This window comes from Fonsecaea nubica (genome assembly GCF_001646965.1).
Source record: "Fonsecaea nubica strain CBS 269.64 chromosome Unknown Scaff28, whole genome shotgun sequence".
Classification (NCBI taxonomy): Eukaryota; Fungi; Ascomycota; class Eurotiomycetes; order Chaetothyriales; family Herpotrichiellaceae; genus Fonsecaea; species Fonsecaea nubica.
In genome coordinates this window covers 286906-305291 of record NW_019173701.1, presented here as the reverse complement: position 1 = coordinate 305291, position 18386 = coordinate 286906, and the positions used below count along the sequence as shown (strand labels likewise).

General features: G+C 52.8%; 8 protein-coding genes across 8 annotated transcripts; 4 read left to right on the top strand and 4 right to left on the bottom strand.

The window, feature by feature from the left end:
- Positions 1–1520: 1520 nt before the first annotated feature.
- On the top strand, positions 1521–2116 carry AYO20_05096 (hypothetical protein; the record flags this gene model as incomplete). Its single annotated transcript, XM_022643390.1, has 2 exons — positions 1521–1820; positions 1880–2116. 2 exons carry the CDS (start codon positions 1521–1523, stop codon positions 2114–2116), a joined length of 537 nt encoding a protein of 178 aa, XP_022500727.1.
- A 467-nt stretch (positions 2117–2583) lies between these two features.
- On the bottom strand, positions 2584–3519 carry AYO20_05095 (hypothetical protein; the record flags this gene model as incomplete). The annotated part of the gene is made up of 1 exon (XM_022643389.1): positions 2584–3519. The coding sequence occupies one exon, from the start codon at positions 3517–3519 to the stop codon at positions 2584–2586; it is 936 nt and encodes a 311-aa protein (XP_022500726.1).
- Positions 3520–4090: 571 nt separating this feature from the next.
- On the top strand, positions 4091–7117 carry AYO20_05094 (hypothetical protein; the record flags this gene model as incomplete). Its single annotated transcript, XM_022643388.1, has 1 exon — positions 4091–7117. The coding sequence occupies one exon, from the start codon at positions 4091–4093 to the stop codon at positions 7115–7117; it is 3027 nt and encodes a 1008-aa protein (XP_022500725.1).
- Positions 7118–7504: 387 nt separating this feature from the next.
- Positions 7505–8695, top strand: AYO20_05093 (hypothetical protein; the record flags this gene model as incomplete). The annotated part of the gene is made up of 1 exon (XM_022643387.1): positions 7505–8695. One exon carries the CDS (start codon positions 7505–7507, stop codon positions 8693–8695), a length of 1191 nt encoding a protein of 396 aa, XP_022500724.1.
- Positions 8696–9258: 563 nt separating this feature from the next.
- AYO20_05092 (hypothetical protein) lies at positions 9259–10530 on the top strand (the record flags this gene model as incomplete). Its single annotated transcript, XM_022643386.1, has 1 exon — positions 9259–10530. One exon carries the CDS (start codon positions 9259–9261, stop codon positions 10528–10530), a length of 1272 nt encoding a protein of 423 aa, XP_022500723.1.
- Positions 10531–11594: 1064 nt separating this feature from the next.
- On the bottom strand, positions 11595–12013 carry AYO20_05091 (glutaredoxin; the record flags this gene model as incomplete). Its single annotated transcript, XM_022643385.1, has 2 exons — positions 11595–11752; positions 11863–12013. 2 exons carry the CDS (start codon positions 12011–12013, stop codon positions 11595–11597), a joined length of 309 nt encoding a protein of 102 aa, XP_022500722.1.
- Positions 12014–13159: 1146 nt separating this feature from the next.
- On the bottom strand, positions 13160–14761 carry AYO20_05090 (hypothetical protein; the record flags this gene model as incomplete). The annotated part of the gene is made up of 1 exon (XM_022643384.1): positions 13160–14761. One exon carries the CDS (start codon positions 14759–14761, stop codon positions 13160–13162), a length of 1602 nt encoding a protein of 533 aa, XP_022500721.1.
- A 1349-nt stretch (positions 14762–16110) lies between these two features.
- On the bottom strand, positions 16111–18066 carry AYO20_05089 (hypothetical protein; the record flags this gene model as incomplete). Its single annotated transcript, XM_022643383.1, has 1 exon — positions 16111–18066. One exon carries the CDS (start codon positions 18064–18066, stop codon positions 16111–16113), a length of 1956 nt encoding a protein of 651 aa, XP_022500720.1.
- Positions 18067–18386: the final 320 nt, after the last annotated feature.

Sequence of the window (18386 nt, the reverse complement as noted above, 5' to 3'; positions counted from 1 at the left end):
TCGATATTGTCAAAGCTAATCCAGGTATGAAACCAACTAATTCACGAACAATACGAGTAGACGTTGCGACATGGTGACAAATATAGAGATAGCAATATGGCAACTCAGAAGCAATAGGTAATCAATGCCCAGACAAACTTCTCGTATCTGTGTACTTTGGTGCTGGCTGAAAGAGTCCCATGCACGACTGGTACTTTTGCGATTCATAGTGTGTTGCGAAACGAGGATCATGGGAATGTAGCCAGACACTGGCTGGCTCTGCGAAGCAAATGTAGGGATATGCCCTGGATGTTTTGACGGCCTCAGCTCATAGCCAACTCCTTTGACTGCCATACTTTTATTTTATTTACATAGGGCCTTGTGCACACATAAACGGGCGTTTACGCTGCACTGGGCAAATTTATCTATCTCTTGTTTCCCATCTTATTCCCTTCAAGGGCGTTCTTTCACTGATATAAAGTGGTCCAGGCTCTGCCCTCTGAACAGTACAAAATCACATGTGATGGCCGAGGAGGGCTTCGAGAAACAGATCGGAGGTTATGGAGCGGCAAAAGGGTATTTTTGTGACCACGGTAGGTAGCGACAACGAGATACATTCTTCACTGAGGCCGGTGAGGAGCGGGCTGTCGTCAAGGTGAGAGCAACGTGGTTGCCAATGGGTGCCAATGGCTCACCAGCCCGTCTACGAGGTATAGCACCCTCCGTATCCGGTTTGAGGACGACGGAGATGAAGAGACAGGAGCTTTGTGGAAACTTGTGACGGTACGAGTGGGCAAGATGATGCGAAACTGGACAAGGACACGGCTGGTGACGGTTTTTGCTTTGCTGACCGGCCGCGAAATGCTTCCTGTTGGTCCCTCGCCCAACCTGCAGCGCCAGCCATTGGCTCCTTTGTCGCAGATTTCCTCTCCAGCGAAGTCTCCAACACTCCAGCCGTCTCAGAAACTGCCTCAGCCAGTGGTCATAACTCCTTGGCTGGCTTCTTTGACTCGTCGACTATCCCTATCTGAATCTCAGGTTCAAAACCACAAACCACCCCGGGCGACATCGACTACGGACGGTGCCGACAAGTACGAGGTAGTGGAGTGTCTGTCGAAAACTCCCCCCCCTTGGACCCTGAGCTTTCCTCGTCCTGCTCTTACTTGGGCCACCGTCCCTGCGCCTTTGCTGCAAACTACCCGTGCACTTACTCTTACACTGCATCAAGCGGTGTCTACTTACCAGTCTCGGCCAGCTGTCAGCCAGCTCGATCCTTTCATCAAACTGCAGGTCCCATTAAACCACCGTGCAACTTTTACACGACGAGCTCGACAAACCCGTTCACAACAAACGCGCCCTAACCGCTGGACACGGTTCGCGTTTGCCAATCCGCCGCTCATTCTGTTGAACCTGCGCCAAATCACACGGGCATTTTGCCTGCCACTGCAAGTGGAAAATCGTCCACACGACGATAACTGCTGAATCTCAGGCTTGCCCGACACCTCTTTGGTCGTTCACAAAGTCCAGTCAATCTACAAACCATGGCGCAACCGACACAATCCATAAAATGCGTGGTAACTGGCGACGGTGCCGTGGGCAAGACTTGTTTGCTGATATCCTACACCACCAATGCATTTCCCGGCGAATACATTCCCACAGTCTTTGACAACTACTCCGCCAGTGTCATGGTAGATGGAAAGCCCGTTTCACTGGGATTGTGGGATACAGCAGGACAAGAAGATTATGACAGATTACGCCCATTATCGTATCCGCAGACCGATGTCTTCCTCATATGCTTTTCCATCGTCTCACCTCCAAGCTTCGACAACGTCAAGGCAAAGGTACCTACCCATCACGCCTGGTAATCTGGTAACGTTGGAACTAATTATCCTGATTGTAGTGGTATCCCGAGATTGAACACCACGCCCCCAATGTACCCATTATCCTCGTCGGAACAAAGCTAGATTTGAGGGAAGACAAAGCAACGGCGGACAATCTCAGGGCAAAAAAGATGGAACCCGTGTCCTACGAGCAGGCACTAGCGGTGGCGAAGGAGATCAAAGCGGTCAAATATCTTGAGTGTTCGGCACTCACACAACGAAATCTAAAGAGTGTCTTCGACGAAGCCATCAGGTAAGAGACCACTCACTTCCTCCATGACGTGTATGGTACTCATCTTACAACAGAGCCGTCCTCAATCCTCGGCCTACGACAACCAAGAAGAAGTCGAGGTGTACCATCCTCTAGTGGTCTTCAGGGTCCGGTTCGGGGTTGGGGGACGTTTTGGGATTTTGCGTTGGTTTGACTCCAGGTGCATCGCAAGAGGTGGATATAGACTTTGTCTGCGTTGCCGTTTCCTCATTCCGAAACAATATGGCCTTCGTGTGGGCTAGCCAGCTTCTGGATGCATATCAGAAAGGTTTGGTTTGGGGATGGTCTTGCGCATACGAATAATACAGCGGCAATCTAGGTGGGAAAGAAGGCGTTGATATAGGAAGGGATTCGCATCCGACATCTTGAGCGGCGGCACCAGCAGTGTCAGCGGTAGCAAGCCCCCTTCAAGACCACATTGCATTTTAGTAGTACAGCGAAATCTTTGATCGGTCAATGCTTCACACGAGACAGTCGACTGGGATGAATGTCCCCACGGTCATCCTTGACCTCGCTGCCAGCCACAACAATGGCATTTGCACCAGTCTCGGGCGGGCCCTTTTTCTGGGAATCGCCCTTGTCGCGCTCAGCTTTCTCCTTCAACCTTCTTCGTTCCCTCTCTTCTTTGAGCTTGTCATTTTTCGTTTTGATTTTGGCCTTGCGGTCTTTACTCTTGCCACCACCACCAGCAGTCAGCTCTACATTTATCCTTCGACCTTTGCTTTTCTTTCCTTGCCTCTGCGACTGTTGTTCCCCGAGATTTCCCTGATCACTGGCTGCGCCTGTTTCTCCATCTTTGCCGTCAGGGTCAAACATGGAGTGGTGATATAGCTTCAGGCATGTCTTCATTTTGTCGTAGTTGTCGAATTCGACGAACGCAAAGCCTTTGCTTTTCCCAGTCTTTTTATCCGTCGAGAGGCGCACAGAAGTCGGAGAGAGTTTCGAAAAGTGTTCTTTTATTTGCTCTGATGTGGTCTCAAAAGGTAGATTGCCAACAAAAACAATAAATCGGGTGGGAGTCGTCGTTTTCTGTTCGCTGTCATTCTTCTCTATTTTTGAGGCTTTTCGTTTCTTGCGTGTCTCGGGGACTTGCTCTTGCGGCTCTGCATTGCCTGCACTTGTTTCTGTTGAAGTTGGATCGGGTGTAGGAGTGACCGTATTGACGGCCGCAGATGTTTCTTCTCCTTTTCCATGATCTCTCGACTTCTTCTGCCTTTTGGCTCTCCTCTCCGATTTTTCTTGCTTCAGCTGTCCCTTCGACTTTGCGTTTGCGGGGGAACTCTGTGCGACTGTCTGAGATTTTTGGTCCGATTGTGGTTGAGTAACGATCGAGTCATCCTGATCCTGATCCTGGCTCTGGGCCAGATCTCTCTTTCTCTTCTTGGACATTCTCGGATACTGTCAAGGCAATAGGGATAATATCTTAGTAAGAAGAGATCAGTACATAATCTGGCGGACAAAAGTAGTCATTCAAGGCACCATTGTAATAAACTTGTGCGAGATTGGAAAATTTGACCTGCGGACCTGGTCGGCTGAAATAAGTCACCAGGGAAGATCGGAGGGCACGTCATGCCCCCCCCGAGGCAGCCGCCAATCGACCACTTAACGGGTCTTCCTCTCTTAACCTTATAGGCTTCTAGTACGCAGGGTCAAGTGTCCCAGTAGTATTGCCCCATACATCAACTCCAAGTTCCGCCTAAATGCCTACCTGATACAGCGCAACCTGTCCGGAGTACCTCGTACACCTGGGGGACAGAGTACCAATCTTTCTCTTCTTTTCAAGGTTGCCTTGAGGTTCGGTTTCCAATAAAGTCCTTTTCCACTATCCTTACCCTGCGTCGGTCAAGACTCCAGCCAACACCTTCTCTCCGCTATGATTGACAGATAAACAAAAGCACTCATCGTCTCTCGTCCTAGGGCCTCAGAAGCTCCCCCTCAGCCGCTCACTTCCAGCACCACCATGGCAGTCTATGCCTCTCAGCTCGGGGCCAAAGGGCCTTTCCTGAATCATGCTCCTGTCCTGCCAACCCATGCGCCTCCAGCTGGTACGTTCTTGCCTGGCACAAAGGTCCAGGTGGGAGACCACAGGGTCATCATCGAGCGCTATCTCTCCGAGGGCGGCTTTGCCCACGTCTACGTTGTCGTCCTCCCGCGGCCCGTTGATGGAAACCAGAAAGCTGTGCTCAAGCGAGTGGCCGTCCCTGACAAGGAGCATCTGGCCAACATGCGTACAGAAGTCGAAACCATGAAAAGGCTGCGGGGCCAAAAGCACATCGTCAAATATATTGATTCGCATGCATCCCAGCTAAAAGGCGGTGGATATGAGGTGTTTCTTCTCATGGAGTTTTGTCAGGGAGGAGGGCTCATCGATTTCATGAATACCCGCCTGCAAAACAGATTGACCGAACCGGAAATTCTGAAGATCTTCACGGATGTGGCTGAAGGAGTTGCGTGCATGCACTACCTGAAGCCTCCTTTGATGCACAGAGACCTCAAAGTAGAGAACGTTCTCATTGCCACAAGTGGTTCGTCAAGGATATACAAACTTTGCGATTTTGGTTCTGCGGCTCCCGCCAGACCTGCTGCCACGACCGCTGCAGAAGGACGTCTGATTGAAGACGATATAAACCGCCATACGACATTACAGTACAGAAGTCCAGAGATGATCGATGTCTACCGGAAACAGCCCATCGACGAGAAATCTGATATTTGGGCTCTTGGAGTGTTTCTGTACAAGCTCTGCTATTACACCACCCCGTTTGAAGAGGTTGGGCAGATGGCCATACTAAACGCCAAATTCAAGTTCCCCGGCTATCCACGATTCTCGGACCAGCTCAAACTGCTTATTGCCTCCATGCTTCGGGAACGACCGACAGACCGACCAAACATATATCAGGTGCTGCAAAAGGCGTGTCAGTTGGATGGCCGGGACTTGAAGTTCGAAAACATCTATGCTCGACGGACGCAATCAGAGAGTCGTAAAGACCAAGTGCTTCCGCAGCCCTCTAGTTCCCAATCTAGAGCTGGCGCAACCTTGTCTCCTCCCAAACCGGCGGCTCCTCCAACTGTTCCTGATATCGAACCAATGCGACGGGGGCGACCCACCAAACCGGTATCTCACCATGGCTCAGCAAAACCAAGCCCGTCGCCACTACGAATGATGGACAATGCACACCCTGATCCCTTTGCAGCGCTGGACGGGAACAAGGTTTCAGTCGAAGACGAGCTTTCTTCAAGGTTCCCGACGCTGGATCAGTTCTCGTTAATGACTGACAAGGGCCACAAATTTGCGTTTGACTCTCAGCCGGAGAAAAAGAGAGAGTCTGTCGACCCCAATCTTGCACAGCGAGTCACCAATGCTCTAGCGGACGATGCATTTGCGAGACCTCCCAGTCCAGCCAAGTCGAAACCAATCGTGGAGAAACCACTCCCTGCTAGTAAATCGCAGACTGTGTTGCAGCACAAGAAGTCTTTGGAAGATAAAGAGACGCCTGCACGAGCCACCACTGGAAATCCGCCACCGGTCACTGCGCCAAAGCCATCAATGGTGTCTACCGGCACCATGACGACGCCTTCACCACCCCCAACCACGGATGCCAAACCGCTTCCAGAACGTCCAATACACCGCTTTCCTCCCAACGAGCTGTCATCAACGCCGCCATCGGCGCACAAGTATGAGACTATGGAATTGCCTCCCAGGGAGCCTCGATCTGCTCGTAACAAAGACGTATCAAGGCTGGCAAATCTACTCAGAGAAGACGGGCTGAGGTCACAGCTTGCTGGGGACTTGGAGCCAAAGTCGCCAACTTCATCACGCCCATCTTTAGAAGGGGGTCGTCCGACCCTGCGAGAACTCAATTCAGGGGTGAGCAGGTCAAGGTCACTCAATTTCAGGAACCGACCCGCCAGCGTTAACATCGGGGCGCGACCGACTCACATCAAAGACAAGGAAATCAGGAGCCTTGATTATGAAACGACATTTAAGAGTGCGGAACCTGAAATGGCGCCCTTGACGCATGTCGAATCGGGAACCAATATTACCTCGGATGTGGACTTCCTCAAGGCGAGAGAGGAGGAAGAAAAGTCGCGCAGACACCATAGAAGGCTAGGCAGTGGTTCAAGACACCTTAAAAGAGCGAGTCTGCCCTCGATCGTGCCTAATATAGCGGGAACGACCAAACTGTTGGCAGGCAAGTTCGGAGACGCCTTTAAGATGTTTGAAAGCAATAACGACCCGACTCATCATCGCCAGCGGAGTGACTCACCTTCCCGCGACCCCATCAACATTCTAACCCCAATTGCAGGATCTGAGGCCACAGATCTCAGCGATGACCGTCAGCCATGGGATGACATGGAGGATCTATCGCCTGAGATGAGACGGGAGATGGAAAAGCGCAAACTCGAGGCTGAAGAAAGAAGAGTAGCTCAAGCAGCCGCAGAATACAGGCAGCGACTAGCAGCAAGAGGAGGCGGGACCGTCGGCAGCAATGCAGGGGTGGGAAGGTCAGCCACCATTCAGAACAGGATGAAGTCCTTGCTGAGCGAGAACGATCGACCTGCGCACAAGACAGCCACCGGCTATGGTCACTACACCGAACCTCCTCCGCCCCTTCACGGTTCGCCGGACGACAGGCGGCTACCTCAGCCGTCCAGAGCGCCCCAAGCCCATTTGACCGGGAAAATGGAAAGACACGGCCTCCCTGAAGTAGTGGCATCTGCACCGGCTTCCTTGACTGATCTTAGCAGAGTAGAACCCCGTGGACAGAAGCCGACTGCACCACCGAAACCAAAGGTGCTGCGGACGGGCGGTATAGCAGAGTCGGCCGTGGTGAGCACGAGTGAAGCCAATCCCGCAGCTACGAACGTGGATGAAGACTGGGAAGCCAACTTCAACAGGAGATACCCCAGTCTTGCTGGGATTGAAATGGTGGAAACCTCGATAGATGGGCCAAAGAGCACAACCACGGTGCGCACGAAAGAAGTATAACGGAGACTTAGAGAGTGCATGTAGAATCTATGCCAAGGAGACGCATTTTCTATTTGAACTTGACACCGCCGTGTAGTTGGCATCGAGGTGAATGAGAGTGAAGTGAATGTTTGGGTGGTTGACGAAGCCTGCAATTTATGAACTGAACACTTGTGTCTCTCTTCCTTTTTCCGACCTCATCTTCCACCGCAACTGCCTCTCTTCTTCAGTATCTAGACACGACACTTCCAAGCCTTCAGCATCACCCTCCTGATCAACAACACCTACGTGGTACAACACCATCCCACTCTCACCTGCACTGTCCTTCAAGGCTCGGGTATGGCACCATACAAGGCTTTGACCCCTCGGCGTGGGGCGGCGCCGGCGGTTCGCGCTTCAAACGCCCAAATGGCCAATAATCCGCAGTCACCCGCCGATCGTGACAAGGATCACAGAGTTGGGCCCCCACAAGGCACGGGCACTGCGAGTGACGATGGGACACCCACTATCAGGGCTGGAAGAGCTGGCAGAGGCTTTCGAAATGATCCCACACAACGCGTTGTCCGTCATCAGAAGACACCATACGTCTACAGAATCGGTATACGCCTTCCCAAGAAGAAGTTGCGACAATTCCCGCGGTATAACGGCAGGGTTCGCAAGTTTGTGTCCGACGGTCCTGGATCTTTTGTGACTCTGAAAGTTCCCCGGTTGCATACCATCATCAGTCGGAGAGGGCAACATACTTCACCAGATACAGTGGTAACAGGGGTCTCGTCGGTCACTTCTCCTCCATCACCAGAGACGGTTCGGTCTGGGGCGCCATCTATCTTCTCCGAGACCACGCCCTACTCTGATTTCAGGACTCCAGCCACCGACGAGTCTTCACCGCAAGAAACTTCGGCAAACAACGGTCTGCGTGACGAGCGGAGTGGCACCGAACACGAACTTCTGGCTGGCACAACTCGATCTGCTCTTGGACCCCTTGACAAGTCGTTTGCTTTCCCCAACCGCTCCCGAGTCGACTTTGAAGACTTACCCGTGGCCGAACGCATTCTGAGTAACTCCAACGGCCACGGCGACGCGATGGCGCCTGTCAAGGATACCAGCAACGTGCACAATACTATCAAAGACATTATCCAACATCTGACCGACATCCAGATCCAAACCCACGGCTACATCCCCGGCACGCAAGATTTGTTGGTCGACAAGTTGACCGATCTTACCAACTCGCTTTCCCAGCTAAAACACCAGACTTCGCCCACCGAATCTCCCAACAACTACATCCATCAAGTCGCGATTGCTCCGGAGATAGTGGACTACGTAGATGATGGTCGCAATCCGGATATTTTCACCCGTGATTTCGTGGAGAATGTGCAGAGAGGCAATGCGGTGATTAACGGCAAACAGCAAGCATTCAGGGAGTTTTCGGAGATTTTCGCTCAGAAGCTTAAGGAGGGGATCCCTGGCGTGAGTAAGGAGGTAGAGAGGGTATTGAGGAATGCTGGTTTCGATGAGGAACATGATGCTACGACAAATGGAGATGGACGGATGGATTCACAGAGAGGGGAATCAAACGACAACGGCACAGCAAATGGATGATGGCCAGTCAAAGGTCGACACTTACATCATGGCTACGAGAACTCACCGTGCCAGCGAGGAATATTGATCGAGCCAAAGAGACTTACGGGAGCTTCAAGCTGATGAGCATTTTTGACGACAGGAATGAAGATGGAATCCCACCAAGTTGTGGAAGCTTCACAGGCTGGAGAACAGTATGGTTCTGGAGAGTTACACGTAAGCGGGCTTGGAAACATGAAGAGCTGGAACGGATGGGTTAGCCACTGTCTGACAAGGAGAAGAAACAAGCCATGCCCGAAGTCAGTTGTTTAGCCTAGCAGAGTGCAGAAGCGTGTTGGATGCGTCTTCATGTTCTCCTCCTGCGACGAGGCTGAACTGGCAGCGACTTGGCTTGACTCGAGCAGCTTGAGCTTGACCGGAGAAACTTCGCCAAAAGGCTCCCCGTGGGTTGGCGTCATTGAATAATTGACCAAAATGTCATGCCACCGAAACAGTCTAAAGTAGCATCTCATTACCTTGTACACAATCGTTAAGCTCAAGCTCTACGTTCGTCATTCCAGCATCTTCGTGGTGATCAATCCGCGATGACTGCCTCTCCGGCTCGTGCTCTCCTCGCCAGGCGGGTGTGTCGTTGCACATCCTCGAAGCTGCCATCAGGTTTCCCCCCAACATCAAGCCCCCGTCTCACTCGACTGCTCTCGAGCAGCACTCAGCACAATGAGCCCACAAGTCCACCGCCCTCGTTTGCCTCCCAAATTCCGACCTATGGCTCTTCGGAGTTGCTGCGCCGGAAATACCAGAAGACGAACCAGGAGACGGATGTCAGGAGGGACAAGGCCGAGCGAGCCAGGACGGTGAAGCGCATGCGCTGGGCTGGGTATGGGATTGCGGCTTGTACTTTGGCCATGTTTGCAACTATATCACTATATCCGGATCCCAGAAAAGAGAAACCAGCGGAAGCGTCCTCGAACGTTGTACGGCTCGACGCACCGCCCCCCGTCACCAACACCCTCGTCGACCCCTCTTCCAAGCCTCAAGACGTCGAGCAGATCCCCACTGGCACAAGCTCGATTCCCTTCTTCCCTCGAATCATCCACATTGCATCTGACGCTCCGCCATCTACCCCGGCATCTGCCAACGAAGGCACTCAAGCCGACGTGGAATACCAATTGGTTGGACTGGGAATTCGCACCGTGTCAATCCTCAGCATCCAGGTCTACGTGGTTGGCCTCTACGTTGCTGTCCCAGATATTGCCGCTTTGCAGCAGCGGCTCGTCCAAGCCGCCGTGCCGCCCAGCGAGAGCGTCGCGACGACCCTCGTGGCCGGCGAGAAATCCCAGCTGAAAGAGCTCCTGCTCGACCCAGTCCGCGGAGAGCAGATCTGGAACGACATCATCAAGGATGGCCAGCTCCGCACGGCTTTCAGGATCGTCCCGACGAGAAGCACCGACTTCATGCACCTGCGCGACGGCTTCGTCCGGGGCATCACGGCGCGCTCGGCCCATTTCGCGTCGGACAGACACGACGACTCCTTCCAGGACGAGTCGTTCGGCGCCGCGCTCAACGAGTTCAAATCCGCGTTCGGAGGTAGCGCGCGGCGGAAAATGCCCAAGGGCGACATCCTCCTCCTCGTCCGCGACGCGCAGGGCAAGCTGACCGTGTGGAACGAGGACCACAAAAAGGGCGATCGCATCCAGATGGGGGTGGTGGCCGACGAGAGAGTCGGCAGACTGTTGTGGCTGGGCTATCTGGCCGGGAAGAACGTCAGCAGCGACGAGGCCAGACGGAACGTCGTCGAGGGGTGCATGGAGTTTGTGGAACGGCCAGTCGGGACGGTGGCGGCGCAGGTTGTATAAAACAGACCCCGTTTTCCCTCCAGCCCGTCTAAGATGGACATGCGATAGAGCGAGACAGACGGACCCCAAATCCTGGAGATGGAAGTCTCACTTGCGCAGGGCAAAGATCAATATTTGACTGATATGCATGCGACTTGCCGCCCGAACTCGACTCCCCCAAAGTCATAGTCACCCCCCTGAAAGAAAATGGGCACCTGTAACATAGCGAAGCAAGGACTAAAATGGAAAATGGAAACCAAAATAGGGTTTTGTGTAGTTACTTTGTACAAAATTACATTTATCACATGCATCAACAGGAACTAGCTTGGTATCTATTTACCTACTTGTTTAGTAGTATGACCAGAGCAGAGGCTCATCATGGGGTTATTTGATTCGATTCGACTCGCTACGACCTCAATGCGAGGGACGAGGGCCAGAGAACATATCACACCCCTGAACGAGACCTGAAGGACTCCTGTGACACGAGTTGTATGTCACCCCGCGCGAGCTTGCGATCTAGCGACTGAGCTGGTCTGGCTGGCTGACTGATTGACTGACTGACTTGAGCGAACGAGCAAAGGAACTTGCTTCTGGGGTTTGACAGCTGGGCACCTCTACCATCTCTGAAACTGTGGTGGAAGCCTGTCCCGGTTCTTGTTCCAGTGTCCTCTGCGAAATTGCGACTTGCTTTGATAAAAAAGATGTTTGGACGCTTTATATGCATGGCCTTTTTGCTGGGCTGAAACAGAAAGAAGGGCGAAAGACCGCCAGATAGTGCATGATCAGCATGGTCAAGCTGCTTCGCTGGCTAGATCTGACCTAATCCACAATAACATGGGCTGGGAGAGAAAAGATAACTCGTGCGCGGTAAAACATGTATTGGTATATTCATCTATCACTCTTGGGCCTTTTGTATCATGGGTTCTTCTGCCTCCACTTCAAGCACGACGGAGTGTAGCCTCCGCTGGTTCCAGTCACATAGAAATCCAACCGCTGCGACTTGACCGGCGCAACGGCTCCATTCCAGAGGCCATTGCATTGCATGTAGATTGAGTGTCTTTTTTGTATCAGGGTTGCGAAGCCACTTACAGGGCACCTGCAGCGCTCAACAGGTCGTTGAGTTGGCCCTTCTTGGCCTGCAGATCCGAGTTGCCTCCAATGTGCTTGTGGTCGATGAAGATGTTGGGGACACTGCGCTGGCCGGTGATTTCTTCGAGAGCGTCTTGGATTGCGGCGCCATCATCTGCACAATAACGCAAAAAGAAAAGGGTGTCAGCCAACTCCCAGAAGTCAAATACTCGAGGCGCACATCATGGACAGCGCGGGAGAGACAACAAGAAAAAGAAAACATACCAACTTCATCCAGCTCGAGCAAGTAGTATTTGGCATGTGCCCCGTTCAGCAGCGACTTGGTTGCGCGACAGTAGGGGCAGTAACTCTTGGAAAAGACCACGACGGCGTTCTCGTCGATGATCTGCTGGGCCTTTTGTTTGGCGGCGGACATGGCTGCGGGTGATACTGAGGGCGAGGTGAAAAACGTGCGGACGAGGCTGCGAAACGGGGAAAAGATTGAGGAAGCTATGGTGGCGGTATTGACTCTAGATCTCGAAGATATGTGAGAGGTGGACTTGGGTTTTTATATTGAAACTCGCCGCAAGAGACTAAAACCGCTCTCGTCTAGACTTCTGGTTTTCCTGGCGTTGTTCGAGAGAGGATTACCAATGAGGAAGGACAGCGATTGCGAAATCAGCGCAGGGGGGTGAGAGCGAGGCGTGTGGAAGATGAGGGGGGGGATTTTGGGCAATGCAGATTGACAAATCTTGGAGGCCGATGACGATGATGATGGAAACAGCAGCAGGAGCAGCAGCCGGAACAAAGACGAGGGGCTTGGTCTGGAGTCGGTAATTAGTCCATTTGCGAGCTTTTGTAGGGCAAACGGAAGAGGCGGCGATCAGTCATCACGGCATAAGGACCAATTTGAAGCACGAGTAGCCGGGAAATCCAAATATCGGGGAATCCCAATACAGTTAGATCACACCGTCTCTTATACTGGCGTGGCATGGGCTGTTGTCTGTCACTCCTCCCAGCCGTGTGGCAACGAGGCTGCGCAAGCTGCCCAAGGCCACGTTGATCAGCCATGAGGACAAGGGGAAAAGTGCTCAGGATTTCAACTTTTTCATGCTTGTACATGGGGTATCTGCCTTTTTGACACATTCAATCTGCGATAACTGATTTCGCCCCGTATCACCAACTGCCCCGGAGATGTCGTGGCCATTGACTCTCGAATCGCTCTTCTTCTCCCGGCCTGTGCCTCGAGGCTCCTGACTGAACACGGTCTCTGATCTCCTGTCTCTCCTATCGAAAAACGGACTCGAAAAATAGTCAAAAGCCTGCTTTGCCGCTCCCTTGTAGCTCTTTCGCGAAAGACTGCTCCACACACAAGAATCACCACAGCAAACACCCAATGAGGGACAAAAAAACTCACGAATCACTCCCGCTAAAATTGCAATCATAGAAACAGCAACCACAGGCCACACATCCCCCTTCCCACCTCCCCCCAACAATCCCTCGCACAAATGAAAAATCAAGCCCACGTCTTGTGAATGTGTGTACACAGAAGAAAGTGGTAGTGCCGTTTCTGGCCTTTCCCTCACATAACAACACAGCACCCGCATCCCTTCTCCTTGACCTTCTCCTCCATTTCGTCTTGCTGCATCCGCTGCACCTGCATCCTTGTGTTCGGTTGGGTGGGCACAGACGTGATACTGCCCATGGTAGTACTTTGCACGGGATTCGGGACTCGCGGCATCGTACTGTATCCGCCATTCACGCTTCCTCCCGTACTCGGCCTCATGCTACCAGCTCCTGAGTTTCTGCCGTTTGGCCTGGGTTTTAGAGGCCAGGCACTTCCCTCATCTGCACCGTCATTCTCCTTTTCGTCCGGCTGTGTCGACTGGGGAATGACTGGCGACGGCGACTTCACCTGCCCATTGCCGGTATGAATCGCTAGAGGGGAGAAGTTCCTGTCATACGTGCTCGGCACCGCGCCTTGGTCTTGCCACTGTGCTTGTTGCTGTCTGCGAGCATGTGTGGGAATGATCTGTTCTTCGGGAGGAAGTCTTGGATCTGGTTTATACATGGTGGCAAGCCATGGCGGATCGCCCTCTGGTCGATTCACTGCTGTCCGAGGGCGATCGAGTTCTCCGGATCTCGTTCCTGGTCGCTGGGTTGTGGAAGGTGCTGCGCCTGGTTTGGCATTGGTTGAAGGTTTCCTAGCTGCGGCAGATGTCTTGCGTCCGGCTGACGTGCCTGGTGGGGAGCCTTGGGCTCCTGTTTTGGGTCGATTCTTGGTGGGGGATGATAATTTAGATGTTAATTGCTTGTTGGGAACAGGTGTCGGGAGGAATGTAGAGTCGCCTTCGTCCTGCATCGTCTGACTCCCTATACTTCCCTTTCTGGTTCGGGTCTTGAAGACAGGGATACCGTCTTCGGGACTCATACTGTTACTAATAGTGCGCTTCCTGACCAGCGGGGTGTCTCGCTCAATTCTCTCTTGTGGTATGGGTAGAGGACTTGACGTCAACACTGGTATCTTTGAGCCTGATTTCCTCAGCGTCGGACTCAGGTATATTTGAGACGACGGGGTCTCTGCGGCGATCTCCTCGGGCGTGCGGAAATCCCAGTTTGCTCTTTCGTCCTCTTCTGCTTCTGGCAGAGGCTCAGGCAGTCGAGTTTTGGTCTCCTCGGACTCGACCCTGCGGTATTCGGACGCGTTGCGGTCGTCACTTCGTCGACCTCGACTGGTGTCTCGTGGCGTGCCCTTGCTCACGCTCCTCCTCGCCTTGGCCAGGTTGATGCCTGCCGCCTGCAATTCCTCGCTCTCAATCTTGGCCAACTTGTCCCGATGGATCCAGCCCTCCGGGTCATCGTCGGTCGGCCGGTACATGTTCTCGGGGATGTCATTGTCGGCTGGGGTTTGGCTGACATTGCCGCTACTCGGATTGCTCTTGTAGAGATCGAGCAGGCTGTCCGCTTCACTCCCGCTCCGTATCAGGCTTGTTTCCCGCTGTCCCAACTCTTCAACTCGACTGTGCGGAGCGGCGGTTGCGGCGGCCGGTCGTCCATTGACACCGGTGCTGTCTTTGCGGTTCGGCGCCAGTGCGGTCAACGGCGCACGCGTGGATCCCGAGGAGTTCTGACGCAGCCCTCCAGGGCGGGTTTTGTTGGTTGCGGTCGTGTTCTGGCGTGTCATTTATTTTTCCCATGTCAGTTTATTCTGTCACATGAAAATAACGAAAACAAACTCCCTCCAAAACCAGGAAAAAGATCCCAATTGCATGGGGAAAGCGTGTAACGAACAAACAAACAAAAAACCCCTTCTTCTGCCCACACCGCGCGCGAAACTCACCTCTTGACTACTAGCGGAACCCACTGCATCGTACGGCGGCCTGGCCCCATTAACGACCATAGTCGACGAAGGTCCTGCAGTTGCTATGCCCGCCATCAGCAGTATCTCTTCAACCACTGTCGACGTGCGCAAATGCTAGGCCTCCCCTCCCTCTCAGTGTAAATGCGCCATGTACATACAACCGCGATAACCCCGATGCCCATACGAAGAAGGGACCCGCTTCCCAATCGAAAGATGAACCCTGACGCGACCGGGCGCAACGGCGATGAACTCGGAGAATAAGGTCCTCAACAGTCCGTAACGTCAACGAAGGGAGAGAGTGGGCGCGGTTCGCGGGAAAGAATGCTTCGTATCGAGGGGCTTGCAGAATGGCGGTCTGCAAAGGGGGCGAGAATGCGGTATTTCAGTGATCGAGGGTTCGAAGAGCGTGGATCAAGGGGGCGATGCGAAGGTCAATGCTATAATATTATGGAAAAGGAACTATGCTTTGGCCAACAAAAGAATAAAGAGCACAATCCACTTGACACACACGAGCGCAGAGCTGGTAGGTTTGTATTATTGTTGCTTTGGGGATCTCGATGGACGAACGTCGGGGGCGTTATTCTCGCTTAATCTGACCTCAATGCCCCATTCATGTTCCATGTCAACAACAATCGGCCACTCACTAGCCACATAAAGGACCATCGTAATCTCATGTGAGGACACGAAAAAACCATTCATCTTGTCTTCTATGCTCAAAATGGTTCATCATTTCGTCAATTCCTCTGGGGAATTATTTGTCATATACCAACTATACAATCCGGTTAATCCCTCTAAAAACCAGATAAATTCCTTTCCTTTGTTCAAGGCTGGCGCTACCCGTGTGATGGTGTAGGCTCTGATAAGTCCTGTCGACCTGGGTTATATGTCTGACTCCTCCCTCAGAATGCATATTATTCCGCCGCGGCTGCGTAGGTCTCTTCATATCGGGTCAACCACGCCCATGCCCCCTTCGCCCTCATCCGTTTCCAACCACCACCCAGGAAGCCTGTATTTAAACAAAAACACTGAATCCGAAGATGATCATGAGTGGACTCGTCCCTGATATGTACGTGAGAGAAGGTCTGCAAAAGTCTGTTCTCGGCTTGAATGGGTGTTGAGCTGAGAAATATGTCATTGATAAAGCCCTACCCAACAGGGCTTGGGTGAACCCATCAGTATGCGTTCACTGACGGGCGCCGTGGTGTCATTCGGGGGGCGTCCCGGAATCGAGATCGATCATCCGGCTCGCGATACTCGTATTGCGAATATTGCGGTTCTCGACGGGGGGTGATGTGGACTTTGTCCACGGGATATGGTCGGGCATACCTCGAGGGCTCTCGCTCTTCGGTGGGCTCGCCAAATGACTTCTCACGACCGCTATTGTTGCGCGAGATGGGTGGTGTGTCGCGTGGGGACCGTGGGGACGGCCTCTCCTCATATCGCGTCGAGTCACCTCGTCGCATGGTAGGAGACGGTGGAATAAAGTCCTGCATCATAGCAGCGCCACGAGACGACTTCTTGGTGTCAACACGAGGACGCTCCGGTCTCTCCTTGCGACGGTCAGAGTCCCGTGATGGCTCCACCGCAATGGGCTCTGGACTGCGGTACCTCCGGTGGGAGCGGTCTTCGTAATCACCGTAGACCTCCCGCACCCTGGGAGTCCGTCCATAGTCATCAGCGTCAGGATCTGGGTCAACAATTTGATACTTGGTTGAAGTTGTGGAAGGGTATCGGGGTTTGGTCGGCCTGGGTGGGCTTTCTTCTCGCATCTCAGGCGTGTGTGGACTGGAACTGCTGCCATATCCAGAATCGTGCATTGTTGTCTCGCCATGCTTCAAGTTGGAGCCTTTGGAAGGAACCGAGTCCTTTCTACCTGAGGACACTTTAGGCGTCGGTGTAGTCTGAGAACGATGCAGGCCAGGAGGTGGTGCTCTGCGTTGCTCACCACGATCTCGGTCCCTTTCCCGTTCCCGCTCTCGGTCATGATCTCGTTCACGTTCTCTTTCCCGCTCACGTGTTGTGGGTCTCGGAGGAACACGTTCTTCAACATGTGCCCGGAGGTTGGATGGAGAGGAGGTCGATTTTGTGAAAGATGGCGTAAAGTAGTCATCGGGATGGCTTCGCCGGCCCTTTGACGACCCAGGCCTCTTTTCATTGTCTGAGCCACTCTTGCGGCCACTGCTCTTTGACTCTCCATTCCAGTACTGATAGGCATCCGATCCATTGCGATCCAAGCTAGGCCGATTTGTCGCCTTGGCCATATAAGCCTTGCTTTCCTCGTGATGTCGTTCCCATTTCTCATCAAAGCTCTCCTCATCCATGTCGCGAGACCGTTCGGCCCGTGCCGTTGGTCGTGGTCTCTCGGAAGGACGATCGAAAGCCGAGGTGGTTTTGGAACGAGACGACTTCATCGAGGGACGGATCTCAGTGTAATCAGAATCGCTGTCGGTCCCTTCAAAGTTGGCGGGTTTCCTCGTCTGTGCTTTGTCTGTTCGTTCCCGCCTCTTCTCCTTGTCATTTCTCTTTTCGTCTGCTTTCTGGGACCTGATCTTCTCTGCTTGCGCTTTGAATTTGCCCGCAGCCATAGCCGCAGGCATGCCAGGCCAGATGCCAGTAGGTTTTCTGGATTTTTCAGTGGTCTTAGGTGGTGGAGCGGCGCGTCTTTCAAATTCGGCATACTTTCGCGCAGTGGCTCGTGGAGGTTGCTCATCGTATGGATCTCGGTATTCATACGCATCGCGAGGTTGGCGGACCTCTTCAAAGTAGTTGCCGTGTTCGTTATAATCGCGAGGTTGAGATGTGGCTGCTTGCGGTGCAGGCCTCATGGGATAGGTGCGGGTGTTTGTGCTCGACGGTGGCGGATCTCTCATCATGGCTTCCTTTCGAAGCTCTGCTAACCGCACCTGGTCATCGTACCGTTGCCTCCGATTAGGATCACTCAGAATCTCATAGGCCTGTTGGATCTTTTGAAATTCATCTTTGCCCTTTTCTCGCAAAGCTTCGTCCTTTATTCGATCGGGGTGGTACTTGAGAGCAAGTTTTCGGTGAGCGGCGCGGATGGCTGAGATATCAGCTTCTTTGGAAACACCCAGGGCCACATATGGATCTGGGGGTATTGGTGAAGCCATGGTTGTGTGAAAATTCTAGTACAAGTGGGTGAAATAGCTGAAGTCAAGAAGGAATGAGTCAAAGGTTGTGTTGTTGTTTTTGTACAGAGCGGTCAACAGAGGGTCATGGCGTGCATTGTGTTGGCCTCGGTCGGCGGTCGGGGATTTTCTCGAGGTGCGGTGGTTGGTGATGAATTGACAAGTTTGGAAAAATAGGGGAGAGGTGTTTGAAATAATTACAATAATGATAACAATAACAATGAGAATAATGTGAACAGGTTCCGACGAGTTGAGGAATCAATCGACCGTCTTTTGAGGACAAAGTTCCAGTTCCCAGTCGA